This window comes from Cherax quadricarinatus, chromosome 10 (genome assembly GCF_038502225.1).
Source record: "Cherax quadricarinatus isolate ZL_2023a chromosome 10, ASM3850222v1, whole genome shotgun sequence".
In the NCBI taxonomy this organism is placed as follows: domain Eukaryota; kingdom Metazoa; phylum Arthropoda; class Malacostraca; order Decapoda; family Parastacidae; genus Cherax; species Cherax quadricarinatus.
The window spans coordinates 10600392-10621586 of record NC_091301.1 but is presented as its reverse complement, the minus strand read 5'-3'; the positions used below and the strand labels follow the sequence as shown (position 1 = coordinate 10621586).

The 21195-nt window shown below is 40.9% G+C and overlaps 1 protein-coding gene across 1 annotated transcript in view; it reads left to right on the top strand.

Annotated features, from left to right (window-relative positions):
• The window catches only part of mEFTu1 (mitochondrial translation elongation factor Tu 1), a 54256-nt gene extending 36205 nt beyond the window's left edge, over positions 1-18051 (top strand). Inside the window, exons 8-9 of the mRNA XM_053775564.2 lie at positions 16104-16300; positions 17151-18051. Coding sequence (XP_053631539.2) covers positions 16104-16300; positions 17151-17340 — 387 coding nt within the window. The 3' untranslated portion in view covers positions 17341-18051. The remainder of the gene's footprint in view (positions 1-16103; positions 16301-17150) is intronic.
• Positions 18052-21195: the final 3144 nt, after the last annotated feature.

The following is a 21195-nucleotide window of genomic DNA, read 5'->3' as shown; positions in this document are numbered from 1 at the left end:
AGTAAGATAAACCTGTTCACTGGTATGATTTCACTGAAGACTAGGGTAGAAATTAGCTGATCTGTGGACCAGTATGCTTTTATATTATGCTTATAGACATGAGGCATAAGCATTATTGTTGCCAAAAGCAAATACATTTCTGCAACAGTCGTCTCTTTCCACCTGTGTAGTCTTGACTGTGGTGATATGATCGTATTTGCCATGGTGTACTCAAAATACTTATTACTTTCCCTGACAATAGTTTCCATCAATGGCTGGTCAAAGAATAATTCAAAGAATTCCAGTTCATTGGCCATAGTTCCAAGGGGACAAGTAGGTAGAATTCCACTTTGAGAGTCATCAAAGTGGTGAGGCATGGGAACAAAATTGGGATTTTGCTGCCAATCCCACATACGGTTTGCTGGTGGATACTGGACATCATAGGCTGGTTGTGCGGGTGGTTGTGGTTGTGGTGGGCTGGTGGCTGATGCTCCGCTTTGTCCTTGAACTGACGAGTCAGCAGCGTGGGTCCCACCCTGGGCTGGTGAGTCACGCATGGCGGTGCCACTACCATTACCACTAACACCATCCACTGATGCCTGTGGTCTATCCATGCCAAGTGTAGCCACATCATCCTCACTATCACTACCTAAAACTGGTGTAGGGCCATGGGATGTACTCCGTCCCCTGGGCACAGCATAGGGTACACTACCCGAGCGCATGCGGCGGTGAACATACCGACGCTTCACTGGTGAATATGATTCCTCACTATCACTACTCGAATGATTGTCGAGCGCAATAAAATGACAATCCACGTCACTATCATCATTACTGAAGTCAGAGGCCTGGCCACGCGAAAATATTAGTTTTCTCTTGCATTGAGGAACAACCGACCGTGAGTCACGAGTGCCCACACCAGAGGTAGAAGGTTGAGGATCGTCAGGGTTTTCTGCACTATTATCGATATCTTGGTCATTCTTTTCGGTCACTAACTGATCAAAGCCGTAGAATTTGTCTTCATTTTCACTTCCATCAGTGTCAGAACTATCAGATAGGAAGAGGAGAGTCCCAATTTTCCAGGGAGTGAGAGCTGACTTGCGACGAGGCATGGTGAACAAGGGTAACTGAGCCGGCATTCCCACAATGCTATGCGGGCGCCTAGATTTTTTGTTTATGGCGCACACCCACCACGCAGACCCGTTCTCTCACATGTAGGCCTATGAGCGCTTTCGCGCTAAATTTGACGTTGCTAGAATTTTGGTGTAGATCTACGGTTTGGACACTCAACGTGAAGCGGTAGATCTACGGGACGGACCCTGAAAGGGCTATGCTATAAATGATTTTCCGAATGCCACCCAAGATGGCAGTATGCATCAAATCGTTCAGTCCACTCCACTCGCGGTGGAGGGAATTCTCTTGTTTTCATTACGTTTCGTGCAGTTATTTTGTGAAATCTCTTGTTTCTAACCATGGGTCTTAAGAAAGCAAGTGCAAAGGACAGTGCTAAGAAGAAAAAGAGGATGATTTCCATGGAATTAAAGGAGGAAATCATAGATAAACAAACTAGGTGGAGGATTAAGGGCTTGGCCAGGCAGTACCAGTGTACCACTTCTACGATATGTACAATACTAAAGCAGGAGGAGTCAATGACAAAGTGTAGCATTAAGAGTGTAGCAATTATAAGTCACTCTGTTAGACTTTTTTGGGTTATCCTGGGTTTTCTACACATGTAGTCAGGAGCAGGAATGGCTGCTGTGGTGGCTGTGCTATTTGCTCTAGTTGCCGCTCAGTTGAACTGGTTCTTCCACAAGGTACTAAGTGGTCCCAGGTTTTTTTAATACTGCACACACCGAGCCTTAAGACCCATTCTATGCTGACCAGGCATCTCAGGCCAATCTTGCCAAATTTGGAGACAGGAAAAACAAAACGTAGATCTACGTTTGGAGCGCTAGCGGTAAGAATGTAGATCTACGTTTGGACAGTTAAGGGGTTAAATGAGGGTGAAATCTGTTTTCAAAGAGGCAGAAGACCTCCCATATGCTATGGCATATGCCTCCAAGGGAAACTTTGCTGTATTTCTTGTTCTCTAGTTACAAAATGTCCCCCCTCCTCTGGGGGTCCCAACTTCAGCAGCCTCCTCTGTAGTCACCCCTGTCTCTAATTCTTTTGCTGTCCTGGACTCAGAGGTCACTACCTCGGCACCTCATTCTGTTCTCACTTCTTCCTCTTCTCACTTACAAGTTTGTGTCTATGAGACCTCATACAACACCTACTCCTCATCGCCCCTCTTCTCCGAAGTCCGAACCATCCCCATCCTTTCTCCCCTCCTTCCCTTCTGCAACCTGCTCATTTTTCCTTCCCAGTCTTTGTATCCAGTTCTTCACCTCTAACTGGCTCTGTTACGATTGTGGAGGTTCGTACAGTATCTTCTTTCCCTGTCCCTTCCCAGGTCTCTTCCTCTGTCCCCTCCCAAGCTTCTTCTCTAGTTCCCTCTACTCTTTCGTTCCCCCCCCCCTACTTTGGTACAGTCCATCGTCTCCCCGATCTTTACTCACCCTCCTTCCATCTCCAATATTGTACCACATACAATGTCCTTGGCCTCATGCACAACTTATTTTTTTGCAGTGTCCCAATCCTTCGCTGCTTAAAAGTTTTCCACTACCTCCACATGTGAACTTTTCTAACCCTACTGGCCTGTAGATACCTCTACCTCTATTCACAGTGGAATATCTGCTGTCTCAGAGGTAACCGGGGTGAGCTCCAGGTGTTGCTCTCCCAGTTTTCCCCTGCTTTTTTGTATTTGTTTACAAGAACCCAAATTACTCTCCGCTGTTATCCATCCCATCTCGAGCTATGATTCATTATATTCATCGGATCCTTTTCCCGATGGAACCTTTTATGAAAATGCACTTCTTACAATCCCCACTATTCCATACTGACAGCTTTTTGTTCATACTTTGCTGCATTACACTGCAGCCCATATCCACTTGAATAAGTGGCATACAGTCTATTCTTTGTATCTCTCCTTCTCGGGCCTTATCTATCCCGGATGTTGCATTTCTGGTTTCTTCCTTGCCGCCACCACTTCTGTTACTTGGCAGTTTTAATGCCCACCATTTTCTCTGGGGGAGGGGGGGGAGGTCTCACTGTGATACCCGCAGCATTCAGTTGGGGGCTTTTCTTGCTTCTCTCCCCTTCCATGTCTTAAATATGGGTTCTCCCACCCATTTTGATCCTCTTACTCATTCTCTCTCGCATCAATCTCTTGGTTTACTTTTCCTCCACTGTACTAGACTTCACCTGGTCTGTCTTCCCGAACTTGCATGACAGCGATCATTTTCCAATCATTCTTACTTCTTCTTATTCACCACCACCTCGTAGCCACGCTGGCAATTTGATTGAGAAAATTGGGACCTTTATTCGCATCTAACTGCTTTTAGCGAGGTTCCTTCTTTGTCCTCCATTAATGAGCTTTTATACCTCTTCTCGACCTCAGTTTTAACCGCAGCTTCTCATTCTATACCTCAAACCTCAGGCAGGCATTCTCAAAAGTGTGTGTCATGGTGGTCTCTGGCCTGTGCTCTGGCAGTACATTTGAAATGCACTGTGTGGGGCAGGTACCAGTACAATAGAACCACAGAGAGACGTCTTGATTTTAAGCAGAAGCGAACGGTCACTCGCCGTGTCATCCGTAACACTAAACTACTTGCTAGTGAGATTGTTTCCACCATCACTTTTGCTTCCTCTGAGTGCAGTCTGGAAAAAAATACGGAAACTCACTGGTAAATACTCTCCTGAACCAGCTCCTGTTCGTTGGGTTACCGGTGTTTATATCACAAACCCTCTTGACGTCACTGAAATAAATTGATAATCATCTTGTCTGTATCTCTCAGGGGCTTCATCTGTGTCCCTCATTTCGTTCCTTAGTGTGCCAGAGAGTTTGAGCCCTTCAACTTTTATTCTATCAGAGAAGAATCTCATGTGCCTTTTACACTTCTGGAATCGGAGGCAACACACTCAGCTTGCCAGTCATCAGCAGCTGGGCCTGACGGCATTTATATTCATATGCTACAGCCCTTGCAGTCCTCTCATGACTCTTTAACCTTATTTGGTCACAAGGAGTTCTTCCCCAGCTGTGGAAATCTGCCACTGTTCTCCCTTTCCGCAAACCGGGTACTACGGGACATGATGCCTCCCACAATCATCCCATTGCTCTTACCAGTGCAGTTAGCAAGGTGATGGAATGTCTGTTAAATAGACATTTGATGTATTTAGACACACACAACAGTCTCTCCACTAGTCATTGTGGCTTTTGTAAGCTCCGTTCTACCATTCACCCCTTACTATGCTTAGATATGTATGTCCGTAATGCCATTGCCTATAACTACTCGGTTATTGCCATCTTGAGAAGGCATATGACACTACTTGGAGGTATAATATCTTGGCCCAGGCCCGCTCCTTAGGCCTCTGAGGCAGTCTGCCATTTTACCTTAAGAATATTTAACTGAAAGTCATTTCTGTTTTTGGGTTAATAATATGCTTTCCCCAGACTTTGTCCAAGCTGAAGGTATCCCCCAGGGGTGTGTTCTGAACACAACACCTTTTCTCCTTCCTATAAATGATCTGGCCTCTGTTCTTCCATCCAATATTTGGTCATCGGTTTGTTGATGACTTCACTAAAGCTTGTGGAGGCGCTGACTCACTTTACTGCGGTTTCTCTCCAGCATGTGGTCATCCGTGTTTCCAATTGGGGCACTACTTGTGGGTTTAAATTTTCTAGTACTAAAACGCCAAATTACTTTCACTAGACGCTCTGTCATCTCTGATCATCTATTGTATCTATATGGCTCGCGTATCCCAGAACGTGATATGGTCAGGCTTCTAGGCCTTCTGCTTGACATTATCCTGGAATCCTCACATTACCTCTCTGAAGGCAACTTGTCATAACTGGCTGAACCTCCTTAAAACCCTTGCTCATGTTTCATGGGGGGCTGATCGTAGAACTCCTTCGCCTCCATTCAGCCCTAATTTTATTAAAACTCAATTATGGTGACCAGATATATTTGGTGACTTCTGCAACTCTCTCTAGCCTTAATCCCATCCATCACCAGGGATTACATTTATCCCTTGGTGCTTTTCACTCTTAACCGGTAGAGAGCCTGTATGCGGAAACAAGTATTCCATCATTGTCCGATAGCCATGATGCCCATTGCCTTTGCTATTATGTTCTCTCTCATGACCTCCACAATCCTTCCATATGTAGGATAGTCACTGATGTTAGTAGACATTCTTTATTTGTTTGTCGCCACTGTTTACTCCGTCCCTTTTCTCTTCGCCTACATTCGCTCTTGTCGTCCCTTCAGTTAGCACCTTTCTATGTTCATGTAGCATCTTGCTTTTCCCTACCCCCTTGAGAAGTTCCAGCTGTTCGTGTCTGTTCTGCTGTTCGTGTCTGTTCTTTCTCACTGCCATGTGCGAAAGCCCAGCTGCTTACTGTAGCTTCCCGCTCTCTTGTTCTTGACCACTTCTGCTCTCATTCTTATGCCATTGCAGTGTACACCGATGGTTCTAAGTCTTCTGACGGCCTTGGATTCGCAGCAGTGTTTCCGGACAGTGCTGTGTGAGGGCATTTATTATCCTTGGCTAGTATTTTTACGGCTTAATTGTATGGCATTCTTGTAGCGCTTATCTGTATTGCATCTATGCCTGTGTCACCATTTGTGGTCATTTCAGATTCCCTTAGTGCTTTACAGGCTATATGAAAATTTGATACACCTCGCCCCCTAGTTCTTCGTGTCCAACTTTGGTTATGTCGTATCTCTACCAAGCACAAATATATTGTATTTTGTTGGGTCCCTGGCCATGTTGATGTACAGGGCAATGAACAGGCAGACACTGCAGCAGTACATGACCTCCCAGTTTCATATAGAGGTGTTCCATTTATGGATTATTTTGCTATTATTGCTACCCACCTTTGCACTCGTTGGCAACAATGTTGGTCAGATCTGCTCTATAACAAATTTCATTCTATTAAACCAAGTATAGGTTTCTGGCCGTTGTCTTGTCATCAGTGTCGAGGTTGGGAGACTACTCTCTCCTGTCTTCGCACCGGCCACACTCATCTTACTCACAGGTATCTCATGGAGAGGCACCTTGTTCCTCTCTGTGAGAATTGTCAGGTTCTAGTACGTTAGCCACATTCTGTTGGATTGTCCACTCTATCAACGAGCATGCAGAATTTACCTCCAGCGTCGTCTCTGCTCTTTCTTTACCTTCCCTTCTTGCTGATGGACCCTCCTTTAATCTGGACTCTCTCATTGACTTTTTGACAGCAACTGATTTACTCCACAAACTCTGATGATGATACCTTTAGCACTCCCCTCAGTCCTTTCTACCTCAGTCTCTTGCTACCCTCTACCCCTGCACTGTCCACTGCCCCACTGTACTCCATACCCTAATAATCATCCCTCTCTCTCTTGCTACCCAAGACCCTCACATCCTTCCCTGCCCTGCAGTGCTGTATAACGTTTGTGGTTTAGCACTTCTTTTTGATTATAATAATTAAAAATAAATCGGGGAATCTGTCTCGAGTCCCACCATTTTTATACAAGCGAGTGGCTCATGTCCTTTCGCCTGCTATTTCATTACTCTAACAAATCACTAGAAACTAGCACCTTCCCAACACTACTCAAGACAGCAAGAGTTACAGGAATACACAAAAGGTGGTGACCCCACAGATGTAAATAACAACAGGCCAGTATCAAACTTATCGTTGCTATCCAAAATCTTCAAGAAACTCGTGCACAAGAGATTATATTCATTTATAACAGCACAAAATATATTCAACCCCTGCCAATTTGACTTCAGAAAAAACAAAAGCACAAATGATGCAATTATAAAAATGCTAGACCTGCTTTACACAGCACTGGAAAATAACGAATATATGTACATTAGAACTCTTTATAGATCTAAGGAAAGCTTTTGATACAGTAGACCACAGCATTCTACTCCACAGACTTGACCATTATGGTACATGAGGCCACTGACATACTTCAAATCCTACCTTACTAACAGGTATCAGTACATCTCTATTAAGGACAACCTCATCAACATGACCACTTGATCCTGGAGTGCCACAGGGAAGTGTCCTTGGTCCCCTGCTTGTCCTCTTATATGTCAGTGATCTTACCAACGTATCACAACACCTGAAACTTATTCTTTTTGCTGATGACACGACGTATGTCATCTCCCACCCAAATCTTGCCTCGCTCAACACCATTGTTAACAAAGAGCTCCTAGAAATATCGACCTGGATGACTGCCAATAAACTTGCATTTAATATTGACAAAAGCTTCTATGACACTGTGCTCTTGGGAGATTCTGAAGAGAAGTTGCAGAGATTGGTGGATGAATTTGGTAGGGTGTGCAAAAGAAGAAAATTAAAGGTGAATACAGGAAAGAGTAAGGTTATGAGGATAAAAAGATTAGGTGATGAAAGATTGGATATCAGATTGGAGGGAGAGAGTATGGAGGAGGTGAACGTATTCAGATATTTGGGAGTGGACGTGTCAGCGGATGGGTCTATGAAAGATGAGGTGAATCATAGAATTGATGAGGGAAAAAGAGTGAGTGGTGCACTTAGGAGTCTGTGGAGACAAAGAACTTTGTCCTTGGAGGCAAAGAGGGGAATGTATGAGAGTATAGTTTTACCAACGCTCTTATATGGGTGTGAAGCGTGGGTGATGAATGTTGCAGCGAGGAGAAGGCTGGAGGCAGTGGAGATGTCATGTCTGAGGGCAATGTGTGGTGTGAATATAATGCAGAGAATTCGTAGTTTGGAAGTTAGGAGGAGGTGCGGGATTTCCAAAACTGTTGTCCAGAGGGCTGAGGAAGGGTTGTTGAGGTGGTTCGGACATGTAGAGAGAATGGAGCAAAACAGAATGACTTCAAGAGTGTATCAGTCTGTAGTGGAAGGAAGGCGGGTTAGGGGTCGGCCTAGGAAAGGTTGGAGGGAGGGGGTAAAGGAGGTTTTGTGTGCGAGGGGCTTGGACTTCCAGCAGGCATGCGTGAGTGTGTTTGATAGGAGTGAATGGAGACAAATGGTTTTTAATACTTGACGTGCTGTTGGAGTGTGAGCAAAGTAACATTTATGAAGGGATTCAGGGAAACCGGCAGGCCGGACTTGAGTCCTGGAGATGGGAAGTACAGTGCCTGCACTCTGAAGGAGGGGTGTTAATGTTGCAGTTTAAAAACTGTAGTGTAAAGCACCCTTCTGGCAAGACAGTGATGGAGTGAATGATGGTGAAAGTTTTTCTTTTTCGGGCCACCCTGCCTTGGTGGGAATCGGCCAGTGTGATAATAAAAAAAAAAAAAAGCTTCTATATTATGTTTGGTAACAGAGCAGGTGTTGCACAACTGAATAATATGATTGACAACACTCTTATTGCTAAACATAATGAGGGCAAATTCCTGGGCGTACACCTTGACAGCAACCCGAAATTCAGCACCCACGTCCAACACATAAAAAAAAGTATCCAAAAGGGTTGGGATCCTCTCTAAGATACATTACTACATACCACAATGAGCCCTACTCACACTCTACTATTCACTTGTCTATTCCTACCTCATGTATGCTATTTGTGCCTGGGGTTCAACAGTAGCAACCCACCATAAGCCAACAATAACCCAACAAAAAGCCGCAATAAGAATTATCATGCAATCCAATCCTAGGCAACCTTCCCCCCCCCCCTCCTCTTCAAAAGATCTAAACTCACTGTACAGAACATCCACACCTACTACAGATCCACGTCCCTTTATCTGAAACCCTTGGGGCCAGTATTGTTTCGAATTTCAGAATGAAGGTGGGGTCTAGGGCAGCACCCCATAATCAAACATTAACACTGCAGCAAAAATGTATGAATACTCACACTAACTGGGATAAATAAAGACTACAAATACTACTGCTGTTTATTTAGAGTAATATATTGATAAATGAAATAATGGGATAATTATAGACCAGGAACATTATTCTCAAGATGATTGACAGATGGCATTTTTAGAGATTTCTTCAAGTGTCATTAATAAGACAAATGTAGGTTTCTGTCTGAGCAATCACTGAGTAAATTGCCATAATTTCTTGCTCACTGATAAATGCACATTGTTCAAGGCCAGCAATTAACTGATCACACATTTTCACCATATGTTTGGGAACTTTTTCACCTGTGTTCACAATGTCATCATCACTACTATTCTCATGCTTATTTGTATTTAACATCATTTCAGCAATTTCACCATCACTCAAGGAATGCACAACAGGTGCATCATTGTCAATGTTCAGCATTTCTTTGATGTTAGCTTCCTGTAACTTTACACTTCGTCCAATAAACTTTTAGCATAAGTTTTGAGGTTTGATATAATCATCTCTTCAGTGACACGAAATCCTTCAGTCTTCATCTGTAGGTTCATTTACATCAAACATTGTTTTAGGCCAAAGTCTGTGCCAAGCATTTGTTAATGTTGATTTATCAACATCCTTCATAAATGGCATCCTTACCACTGAACTCTTTCAGGAAATCTTGGATTCCTACTCCTCTGTTGACTGCAGCAAGCATACAGTTTAAAAAATAGTCTTTATACTTGCTCTTCATGGTGCATAAAATTCCTTGGTCACAAGGCTGTAATACAGATGCCACATTAGGGGGGCAAGTAGATGCCAAAAACATTACGTAAGAACATAAGAAAGAAGGAACACTGCAACAGGCCTACTGACCCATGCGGAGCATGTCCATATCCCCCCCCATATTAGACCAATGATCCTGCCCCCCCGGATTAGCCCAATGACCCACCCAGACTGGTCATCTCCACTCAAGGATGGAGCACTGCACCAGACCCAGCAGCACAAGCTAGTCAGGTCCAACTTGCACCCATCCACACCCACTCATGTATTTATCTAACCTATTTTTAAAACTACACAACGTTTTAGCCTGAATAACTGTACTTGGGAGTTTGTTCCACTCATCCACAACTCTATTACCAAACCAGTGCTTTCCTATATCATTCCTGAATCTGAATTTTTCCAACTTGAAACCATTGCTGCGAGTCCTGTCTTGGCTGGAAATTTTCAACACTATTTACACCCCCTTTATTTATTCCTGTTTTCCATTTATACACCTTGATCATATCCCCCCTAATTCTACGCCTTTCGAGAGAGTGCAGATTTAGGGCCCTCAGTCTGTCCTCATAGGGAAGATTTCTGATACATGGGATCATCTTTGTCATCCTCCTCTGTACGTTTTCCAGAGCATTTATATCCATTCTGTAATACGGTGACCAGAACTGAGCAGCATAGTCTAAATGAGGCCTAACCAAGGATATATAGAGTTGAAGAACAACTTGAGGACTTCTATTATTTATACTTCTAGATATGAAGCCTTTAGGTAGTAGGTTGGTAGACAGCAACCGCCCAGGGAGATACTACCGTCCTGCCATGTGAGTGTAAAACGAAAGCCTGTAATTGTTTTATATGATGGTAGGATTGCTGGTGTCCTTTTTTTCTGTCTCATAAACATGCAAGATTTCAGGTGTGTCTTGCTACTTCTACTTACACTTAGATCACACTACACATACATGTACAAGCATATATATACACACCCTTCTGGGTTTTCTTCTATTTTCTTTCTAGTTCTTGTTCTTGTTTATTTCCTCTTATCTCCATGGGGAAGTGGAACAGAATTCTTCCTCCGTAAGCCATGCGTGTTGTAAGAGGCGACAAAAATGCCGGGAGCAAGGGACTAGTAACCCCCTTCTCCTGTATAAATTACTAAATTTAAAAAGAGAAACTTTTGTTTTTCTTTTTGGGCCACCCTGCCTTGGTGGGATACGGCCGGTTTGTTAAAAAAAAAAAATGAAGCCAAGAATTCTGTTAGCTTTATTGCAAACACTAATGCACTGTTGTCTTGGTTTTAGATTACTGCTAACCAGAACTCCTAAATCCTTTTTGCAATCAGTAGTATTAAGATCTACATTATTTAGTTTATATGTGGCATGGTTATTTAACTGTCCAACATTTAGAACTTTGCATTTGTCAATATTAAGCTGCATCTGCCACTTCTCTGACCATTGCATCAGTCTATTCAAATCATCCTGGAGTGCTCTAGTGTCCTCATTAGAATGAATTGGACGACCTATTTTGGTGTCATCAGCAAATTTGCTTATGTCGCTATTTATTCCCTCATCTATGTCGTTTATGCAAATTGTGAACAACAACAGGCCCAACACTGACCCCTGAGGAACACCGCTTGTGACGTGCCCCATTCTGATTTCTCCCCATTTATGCAAACTCTCTGCTGTCTTATTTGTCAGCCATGCCTCTACCCAGGAAAAAATTTCTCCTCCTATTCCGTGTGCCTTAAGTTTCCTCAATAGCCTCTGGTGTGGAACTCTATCGAAAGCCTTACTGAAGTCCATATGCACATTATCATATTCATTACCATGATCTACCTCCTCAAACACCTTAGTGAAAAAAGTTAGTAGATTCGTAAGACAGGAGCGCCCCTTTGTAAAACCGTGTCGAGATTCATTAATCAATCTGTGTCTATCAAGATGGCTACGAATTGCTTCGGCAGTTATTGATTCCATAAATTTTCCCACTATGGAGGTAAGGCTTATTAGTCTATAGCTCGAAGCCAAGGACCTGTCACCTGCCTTGTAAATAGGTATTGCATTTGCTATTTTCCACTTATCAGGCACTATGCCAGTTTGTAGTGATATGTTAAGCAGGGGGATGTGTGGAGCAATTATCCAGGAACAATAAAATTTTAGTTTTCTTCTAGTCCAGCTTGCCTGCAATGAGCTCGTGCAGCTGCTACGAAGTGGTTATTGAACCAGTCGGAAAACATCTCTCGGGTTACCCATGCTTTGTTGGCATAACAATGCACAGGTAAATTGCATACACCTTTCGGACATCTCGGATGTTTGTTTTTTCCAATCACCTTGTGTGTGCCTGCAGCATTGGCACACCCAAGAATAGTTAACCTGTCCTTAGCATCCTTAAAACCTGTTGGTGCTCTCTCATCAGCCATTGTTAATGTTTTTCTAGGAATATTGTACCAGTAGAGAGCTGTTTCATCATCATTGTAAATTTGTTCAGGACTAAGGTTTTTGTCGGATATTATCTTGGCAAATTCATCAATGTAATTTTCAGCTGCTTCATGGTAGCAGAAGCTTTTTCACCACAGATTTTCAGACATTTTACACCAATACTCTTAAATTTCTGCAGCCAACCGTCTGAATGTTGACACTCGCCTTTAATGTTCAGTTCTTCATGGTATATTCTAGCTTGTTTCATGACCAGCAAACCAATCAGTGGCTTACATTCACTTTTTCGTTGTCGAATCTACTCCATTAGCACACAGTAAAGATTTTTTTTTTTTTTTTTGCCCTATGCAGTGTTTTCCTATTTTTCATTAGTTTTTTGGTCACTGTCACTATAATACTTCAGTAACTTGTCTTTCTTTAAATCATAAACAGTGGTAGTTCCAACACCATATTCGTCAGTAAGACGCCACACTGACACACCACGATCAAGCTTCTGCAGTAACTACTTTCTGTGTTATTGATAATGTCAGATGCTTCCTTTTCTTTTTCTCACTGTTACCCATAGGGGTATCTGCAGCTCTTTTTAATTTCACTGTGAAAATGTCAGTCACAAAATCGAAAGCAAAAACAAAATATCAGCGAACAGCAGATGCAAGTGTGAACACTACAAGCGCTGAGATACAGCTGATGCCTGCCACTCTGGTTGTCAGTGCTAGGTCATGCCACCACGTAGTTTTCGGAACTTTTTGAATTTCAGAATTTTGGATAAAGGGATGTGGACCTGTACTGTGCAACCTACATTTACAGAACCACAAATTCTTATATTAACCCTGAGCTAAAACACTTTCTTGATAGTTGCAACAGGACCCATAGACATAATTCCAGACACAAAAACTGCTGTGACATTCCTTGTGTCCAGCTAAACCTCTACAAAAATTTGATGTACATAAAACTGCCTAAAATCTGGAACTCCCTGCCTGAAAACTCTAGAACCACAGACTCGACCACCATTTTCAAAACTGCCGTTAAAATTCTAATCTCCATAACGCACCCCATCAAACCATACCACGGGCGGGGATAGAACCTGTGATCAGAGTCTCAAAACTCCAGACTTGCATTTGTGGTCACAGTGGTGCCTATGCTAACCTTCCTGTGGTGTAGAAATATACCTAGTTGGACGAATCTTATTGTGGCTAGCTGGTCCAGTGGCTAACGCGACGGTCTGGAGTTTTGAGACTCTGATTGCGGGTTCTATACCATGGGTGGGGATAGTTTGTTTGCGATCATGTCATTACGATTTCGTGAGTCACGCCATCATTAGCTAACCAAATGAAAATCGCCTAATTTTCTTTTTTGTATCATGAACACATCCAAACCAATATAATCCTCTCGTTATCTGTAATTTCTCCTAATTTACAATTAAACCCACCCAAGTGACTGTAAACAAAATTACTAATAGAGCTATTGCCTATTAAATCTTAAGTTAGTCTTAATTAAGTCTACCTAAGATATATTTCCAGTATATAAACTTTAATAGAAACAGACAAATCCAACCCCATTACTAAATTTACCATTTGTAACATTAAGTACAGTGGACCCCCGGTTCATGATATTAATCTGTTCCTGAGAGCTCATCGTAAACCAAAATTATCGGAAAGCGAATCAGTATTCCCCATAAGAAATAATGGAAATCAAATTAATCCGTGCAAGACACCCAAAAGTATGAAAAAAAAACTTTTACCACATGATATATTAAGTTTAATGCAATATAATAATTACAATAACAATAATAACAATAGAATAATTGACACTTACCTTTAATGAAGATCTGGTGATGTTTGATGGGATGGGAGGAGGGGAGAGTGTCGAAGTTTTTAATGTTTAGAAGGGGAATCCCCCTCCATTAGGACTTGAGGTAGCAAGTCCTTTTCCGGGGTTACTTCCCTTCTTCTTTTAATGCCACTAGGACCAGCTTGAGAGTCACTGGACTTCTGTCGCACAACATATCTGTCCATAGAGGCCTGTACCTCTCGTTCCTTTATGACTTTCTTAACCCTTTGACTGTTTTCGACGTATAAATACGTCTTACGAGCCAATGTTTCTGACGTATATATACTCAATAATTCTAGCGGCTTCAAATCAAGCGGGAGAAAGCTGGTAGGCCCACATGTGAGAGAATGGGTCTGTGTGGTCAGTGTGCACCACATAAAAAAAATCCTGCAGCACACATTGAGTAATGAGAAAAAAAAAACTCTGATCGTTTTTTTGGAATAAAACGCCGACTTTGAGGTGTATTTTCGTATAGTATTTATCGTTGTATTCGCGTTTTCATGGTCTTAGGTGATAAAATGGAAAACATATTACAGAAATAGAGATGATTTTCATTACTTTTACGATGAAAACGACCTTGAAACTGAGCTCAAAGTAGCGGAAATGTTCGATTTTTACCAATGTTCAAGAGTAAATAAATCACACCACACGTCCAATACACGTCAACTGGGGAGACTAATATTCTTTCACTAGTGCACTGATATTATTTATACCATTTTTACAATAATGCAGTCGTCTGCATAACAGTAAATTTTGTATTTTTTTGTATGAATAAAAAATCAAAATAGAAAGCAATAATAATATAAGAGGGGCCTAGAGATGTGACTAATGAACAGAGCATATGTTATTTTAGTGCCACGAATGTCTATCTTGTTTATTCTGGACCCTATTTTGAAATTGGCATCTTTTTTAGTTTGCGTGAAATTGGCCAAATTGCCAATTTCTGACCACCATATTGGGTAGTCCAAATTAGTAAATGGGAGGTTTCTTGTACTCAGCTGATAGATAAAATGCAGTTCTAAAGAAATAGCTATGAGTTTGGTCAACTGGAACAATGAAATTGGCTGAAAATAGGGCTCAAAGTCGGCGAAATCGCCAATACGCACATGTCGCAGAAACCGCTAACTTCGCGGGAGCATAATTCCACGAGTTTTCGACCAAATTTCGAACTTTTGGTGTCATTACCATCGGGAAAAGATTCTCTATCATTTCATAAGAAAAAATAATTTTTTTTTTTCAAAAATTGAGCGACATAGAATGACAGTTTCAGAGAGGGGCCTGAAACAGTCAAAGGGTTAAAGTGGTTCACAACATTGTCAGTGTACAGGTTGCCAACACGGCTTGCAGTAGCTGTGTCAGGGTGATTTTCAATAAAAAAATGGTTTGCACTTCAAGCCACTTTGCACACATTTCCTTAATTTCAATAGTCATTAGCACCCTTGGTCTCGATGGGTTGGCACTAGAAGCTTTCTTGGGGCCCATGGTGACTTATTTTGCAGAAACAAGCACCAAAAACAGTGATAATATGGATAATATAGAATGTACTGAATGTATCCTTAGATGCGCGCACACTGGCTTGCTTGTAAACAATGGATACGTCTTGTACGAATCGTATCGCATACCGGGTTTTGTAACTGGAACCGAGGCCAATTTTTTGCAATATAATGCTTCGGATACCGGATTTATCGGATACCGATGGCTTTGCGAACCGGGGGTCCACTGTAATTTGTTCTTCCTCAATATTGTAAATCCAAATATGTATGTGCCCAATTGGGTTTGTATCTAATTATGTATTTATCTAATAATGTAAGTTCAAATGTACTGCTCCATAACCTATATCAATATAGAGTAAGAATTAGTATTAGTCTGCCTGAAATGCCTAGGTATGCTAATGGCCTTCTTTTGTAATTAATATTTTATATTGTGTAAACCACACATAGTAAGCTTTACAAAGAAATAAACATTTTGATTTGATTTTGATTTGATAGAAAGTGGAGCAGTCCACTAAGAAGTATAGTGTAGCCAAAGAGGAAACCAATAGTTCACTACTGTACAGAATTTGAAAAAAAAAAAAAAAATTATTTTATGTTGTCTTTCTTGTGATTCCAGAAATAATTTGATCTTGGTTTGATTAGATTTTCTTTTTACCATTTTTGTAAAATGCAATTCTGTATTTACTTAATTTGCTTTCTCACTAGATCATGGCAAAACCTGGAACAATGAAAGCTCATGACAATGTTGAAGGACAAGTGTATGTACTTAAGAAGGATGAAGGAGGCAAATCAAGAGCTTTCGCTTCATACTGTCAGATGCAAGTCTTTAGCAAAACCTGGCGTTGTTCTGCTCAAATTGTTGTAGCCGATAAAGAAATGGTCATGCCAGGAGAAGATGCCAAGTAGGTTTCAGTAAATTTTTTTGCTATGAATAAAAATTAAAGGAATTACTGTACTGTATAACCTTTATGCAGTCTGTTTTTTAATCTTGGCCTTGACTAAGCAGTGATGACACCCTCAGTAAACTTTAGAAAAAATATTTCTCTAAACATGGTAGACCATACAGTTAATTTTGTCTATGGCATAAGAATCTTGGTTAAATATTAGAAATATTTTGTTAATTGATTGGTAGGGATAGTTAATAAGATTATGCATGTTTTAAATGTGGCATTAGGAAATTCCTGTAGAATAGTATCTACACAAGCTTAGAGAGGTATGAGTATAGTGACAGAGAGATTTGGGTAAACCAACTAACCAGACTTGAGTTTGAGAAGTACAGTGTCTACCTCTTTTAAAGTTAGAGTGAGATATTGGGTCAGTGCAGCTAGGGAGATAGTGATAGTAAATATGTTTTCTTTGGGTTGTCCTGCCTTGGAAAATGGCCGAGAAATTAAGCATGTATAATTTTTTCCATGGCCATTCAATATCTGGTCGGGGCAATCAGTCTTGTAATCTGTCGTTTTGCACTTAAAAATCCAATATTAGGTGTGAGAGGCATATACATGGAGCTCCATTATCTTTTTTTTTTAACACGCTGGCCTTCTCCCACCAAGGCAGGGTGACCCCAAAAAAAAAGAAACACTCACCATCATTCACACAATGTCAGTCTTTGCAGGTATGTCCAAACATTAATATCTCAAACCCCTCCATTTGATCTCATTGGCAATAATGCCAACTAAACAATTTAAATGACAAGGAATTTATATGCAAGAGTTTATAATTTATATACTAAAATATTATTTTTCTTTGAAGGTTGAGTTTACATCTGCTGAAACCAATGGTTCTGGAGAAGGGTCAGCGATTTACACTTCGGCAAGGAAGTATAACAGTTGGTACTGGTGTTTTTACAAACATCAACAAGGATTTGACAGAAGATGAGAGAACTGCAGTTCAAGAAGGTAAAAAGGGAAGAGAGAAGAAGCTTAAAGCCCAAAGGAATTAAGCTCAAAATCTGAATTGTTCATAATTATTGAAGTATCCTAGACACCCAAGACTATTCCACCTGATGTGTACTTGGCTTCTTATGATGTATTAGGCAAGTTGTTCAGTGAACAGTCATGAACTAGTTAAACCTGTTTATACTGGAATACTGCAATGTATTTGTGAAAATATTTTAGGTCATTGTTAACATATGATTCTGGTAGTAAAGTATTATCATAATTGTTAAAAATCAGTTATCTACTTATGTATAATTTCTTCATTTACAAATACAGGAAAGCCTTAGTGTAGAGTTACCAAGAGTTATGTTTTGAGTAATGAAAATATCCTATCACGAATGCAATTCAAATAGTTTGCAATGCATTTGTTTATATGTTTAAAGCATGTGCTATACACTGCTTGTTTGAAGACTTTTATAGTAAAATTCTACTCTTTGTACTAGCATTGCAACAGATTTTGGTGAACTGTAAATGCTTTATAATTATTTAATGACAATTTGCTGTATAAGTTTAATCTCAAGCATGAGTCAATATAATCTGTTGGTAACAGGTATAATTTTAGTTTAAATTTTTTCCATACATAAAATTTATGGAATAAATATGAAAATTTATAAATGATGCCACTGCTAATAATAGTTACATTGATGTGTTATTAGATTCATTGAGCCTGTTTGTTCACGTAGTAATTTTGTAAATAAATTTTTTTTTTTACACTATCTGAAGTCTTAATCTCCCTGAGTATGAACACTCTCCAATGCTAGGTGAATAATAAGACATGCTTCAAGGTTGCTCTCACATTTAAGAAATATATTTCATTAAGTTTGGAAAAGGCTGAAAATGCCTTGTTGGACTACTCAAGAATTACAATATGATCTGAGAAAATTGAAAAGACATGATTGCCTGCCATTTCCCAGGAGTTGTATAACCCACTACAGGTTTATGCTTTCACCTTTTTTTTTTTTTTTTTTAATGCTGGCCATCTTCCACTGAGGCAGGGCGATAAAACACTTTCACCATCATTTGCATTATTGCTGTCTTTGCAGAGGCATGCAGATATGACAGTTTAGGTGTCACTCTAAAGGAGGGGGTTTGGGATATTTGCTGTTTAGAGTGCAGGCATTGTACTTCCTACCTCCAGGACTCTAGTCCAGCTAACCAGTTTCCCTGAATCCCTTCATAAAATATTATTACTGCATGTTCCAGCAGCTCGTAAGTCCCAAAAACCATTTGTCTCCACTTCTATCCAACACACACACACATGCCTGCTGTATCTCCAAGCCCCTTGCACACACAACCTCTTTTACCACCTCCCCCTGTCCTTTCCTAGGATGACCTCTACCCTTTCTTCCCTCCACTACAGATTTATACAAAGTCATACTAATTTGTCCCATCCTCTCTAAATGACCAAACCACCTAAACCCCTACTCAGCCCTCTGAATAATTTAGTAACTCCACACTATTTTCACACATGAATTCTCTGCCTTCAGCCTCCTCCTCACTGCAACATTCACAACCCATTCTTCACACCCATGTAGGTGTGTTGGTACTACTATACTCTCATACATTCCCTTCTTTGTCTCCATAGATACCTCAATCCACTACCCCCCTCTTTCCTTTCTTCAGTTACCTCTTTCTTCATAAACCCATCTGCCAAAAAGTCTACTCCCAAATATCTGAATATTCACTCCTGTACTCCATCCAATCTAATATCCAATTTTTCTTCACCTAAATTGTTTGATACCCTCATCACCTTACTCTTAAATATATTCACTTGCAATTTTTTTCCTTTACACACCCTCCCAGACTCGTCCACTAACCTTTGGAACTTCCCTTCAGAATCTTCCAGAAGCACAGTATCATCAGCTTTTAAAAAGTAACTTGTGCTAACTCTCATTTTGTATTTGATTCAACATAATTTAATCCAACCCAGCTCCCCTACACCCTAGCATTTACTTCTTTTACAGCCCCATTTATAAATATGTTAAACTTTATTTTTAGTAAGCTGTATGGGAGAAGGGGTTACTAGCCCATTGCTCCCGGCATTTTAGTTGACTTATACAACACGCGTGGCTTAAGGAGGAAAGATGCTCAATTCCACTTCCCCATGGATATGAAAGAAAATAATAAAAACAAGAACTATTAAGAAAAAAATCAGTGTAAGTAAAAGTAGCAAAATATACCCGTTATCTTTTGGTTTGAGACAGAAAAGACACCAGCACTCGAACCATCGTGTAAAACAAATACAGGCTTCTGTCTTATACTTATTTGGCCGGACAGCAGTACCTCCTTGGATGGCTGCTCTCTAAAAAAAAAAAAAAATAGGACACCACCTGGAGTTGAACCCAAGTTTACTGCTGCTTTGAAGGTAGCCATGCTGACCACTACACCACACAGCTGTATTGTCTAATTCTTTAAGTACTGTCAAGAGCTTCATCACTATTTCAAAGCTATCTGAGTGCTTTTACTCTTGATACCTACTGCCGTTCCTTGTATTTTTATCTCTTGAATGTGCTTTGGATCGAGCAACTACACAGCAAACTCCAGGTGAAACCCAACCAGCATCCACCTTCTTCGTTCCCCTAAATATACAGCAATAATTATTTAAAGAGTTAGGGATGAAACAAAGTAAGATTGCAGAGGACCAGGGAAGCTAGGGAATGTGTAGACCAAGTATTTACACTGAAATACATAAGTGAGCAGCACTTAAATACAGGTTAAGAGGTGTTGCATTTATGGATTTAGAAAAAGCATATATGGTGGATGTTGCAAATATATGGAAGCAGTTACGAGTTGTGTGTGTGCATGTTAGGAGTAGAGGCGAGTGGTTTTTATTATTTGGAGTAGGAGCAAAGTAACATTTATGAAGGGATTCAGGGAAATTGGTTAGAGTTGTCATGAGCAGTACAGTGCCTGCACTCTGAAGGAGGGGTGGGGATGTTTAAGCTTAGCCATCTGAACTGTAATGTCCAGCACTCTTCTGGCAAGACAGTGAAGATGTTCATCTGCCACCAAGAAAGGGCAACCCAAAGAAGAAAACACATTCACCATAATTCAATTACCATCTTTCCAGAAGCATGCTGGCATCACAATCATATTAACTTCTGACCAACATCCCCACCCTCCCACAGAGTGCAGGCACTCACCTTTCCACCTCCAGGTATCAAGTACAGCTAACCAGTTTCCCTTCATAAAAGTTACTTTGCCCACACTCCAACAGCATGTCCATTAAAAAACCACTTGTCTCCATTTGCTCCTCAGATGCATACTGAAGCCTGTAAGATGTTCAAGCCCCTAAAGATCAAAGCCTCTTTTTACCCCCTCCCATCCAAGCAATCCTGGGATGACCCCTACTCCTATCTTTCTCATTTATAGACCCATCTGCTGACATGTCCACTCCCAAATATCTAAATACGTCTACTTCCTTTTTACTCCCACTCGAATTACTCAATTTATCACTGTCTCGACTTATTTTTTTTTGGTTGCTCTCATAACCTTTCCCTTTTCTAAGGGGAGCAGAAGAGTAAAAATTATAGGGAAATAAGCCTGAGTTACCAGGTAAAGTATGAGGTGTTGCATAGGAGTGGAGGCAAATGATTTTTGGGACTTGAGTTGGAGTGTGAGTAGATAACTCTTGGGAAGGGATTCAGGGAAACCAGTTAGTCGGACTAGAGTCCAGCACTCTGATGGACGGGTGGGAATATTTGTAGTTTGGAAGTGCATCTGAACTGTAGTGTGTGTACTCATATAATTGTGATTGCAAGGGTTGATTCATTGCTCCTGGCCCTGTACTCACCTATTTGTGGTTGCAGGGGTCGAGTCATAGCTCCTGGCCCTGCCTCTTCACTGATTGCTACTAGGTC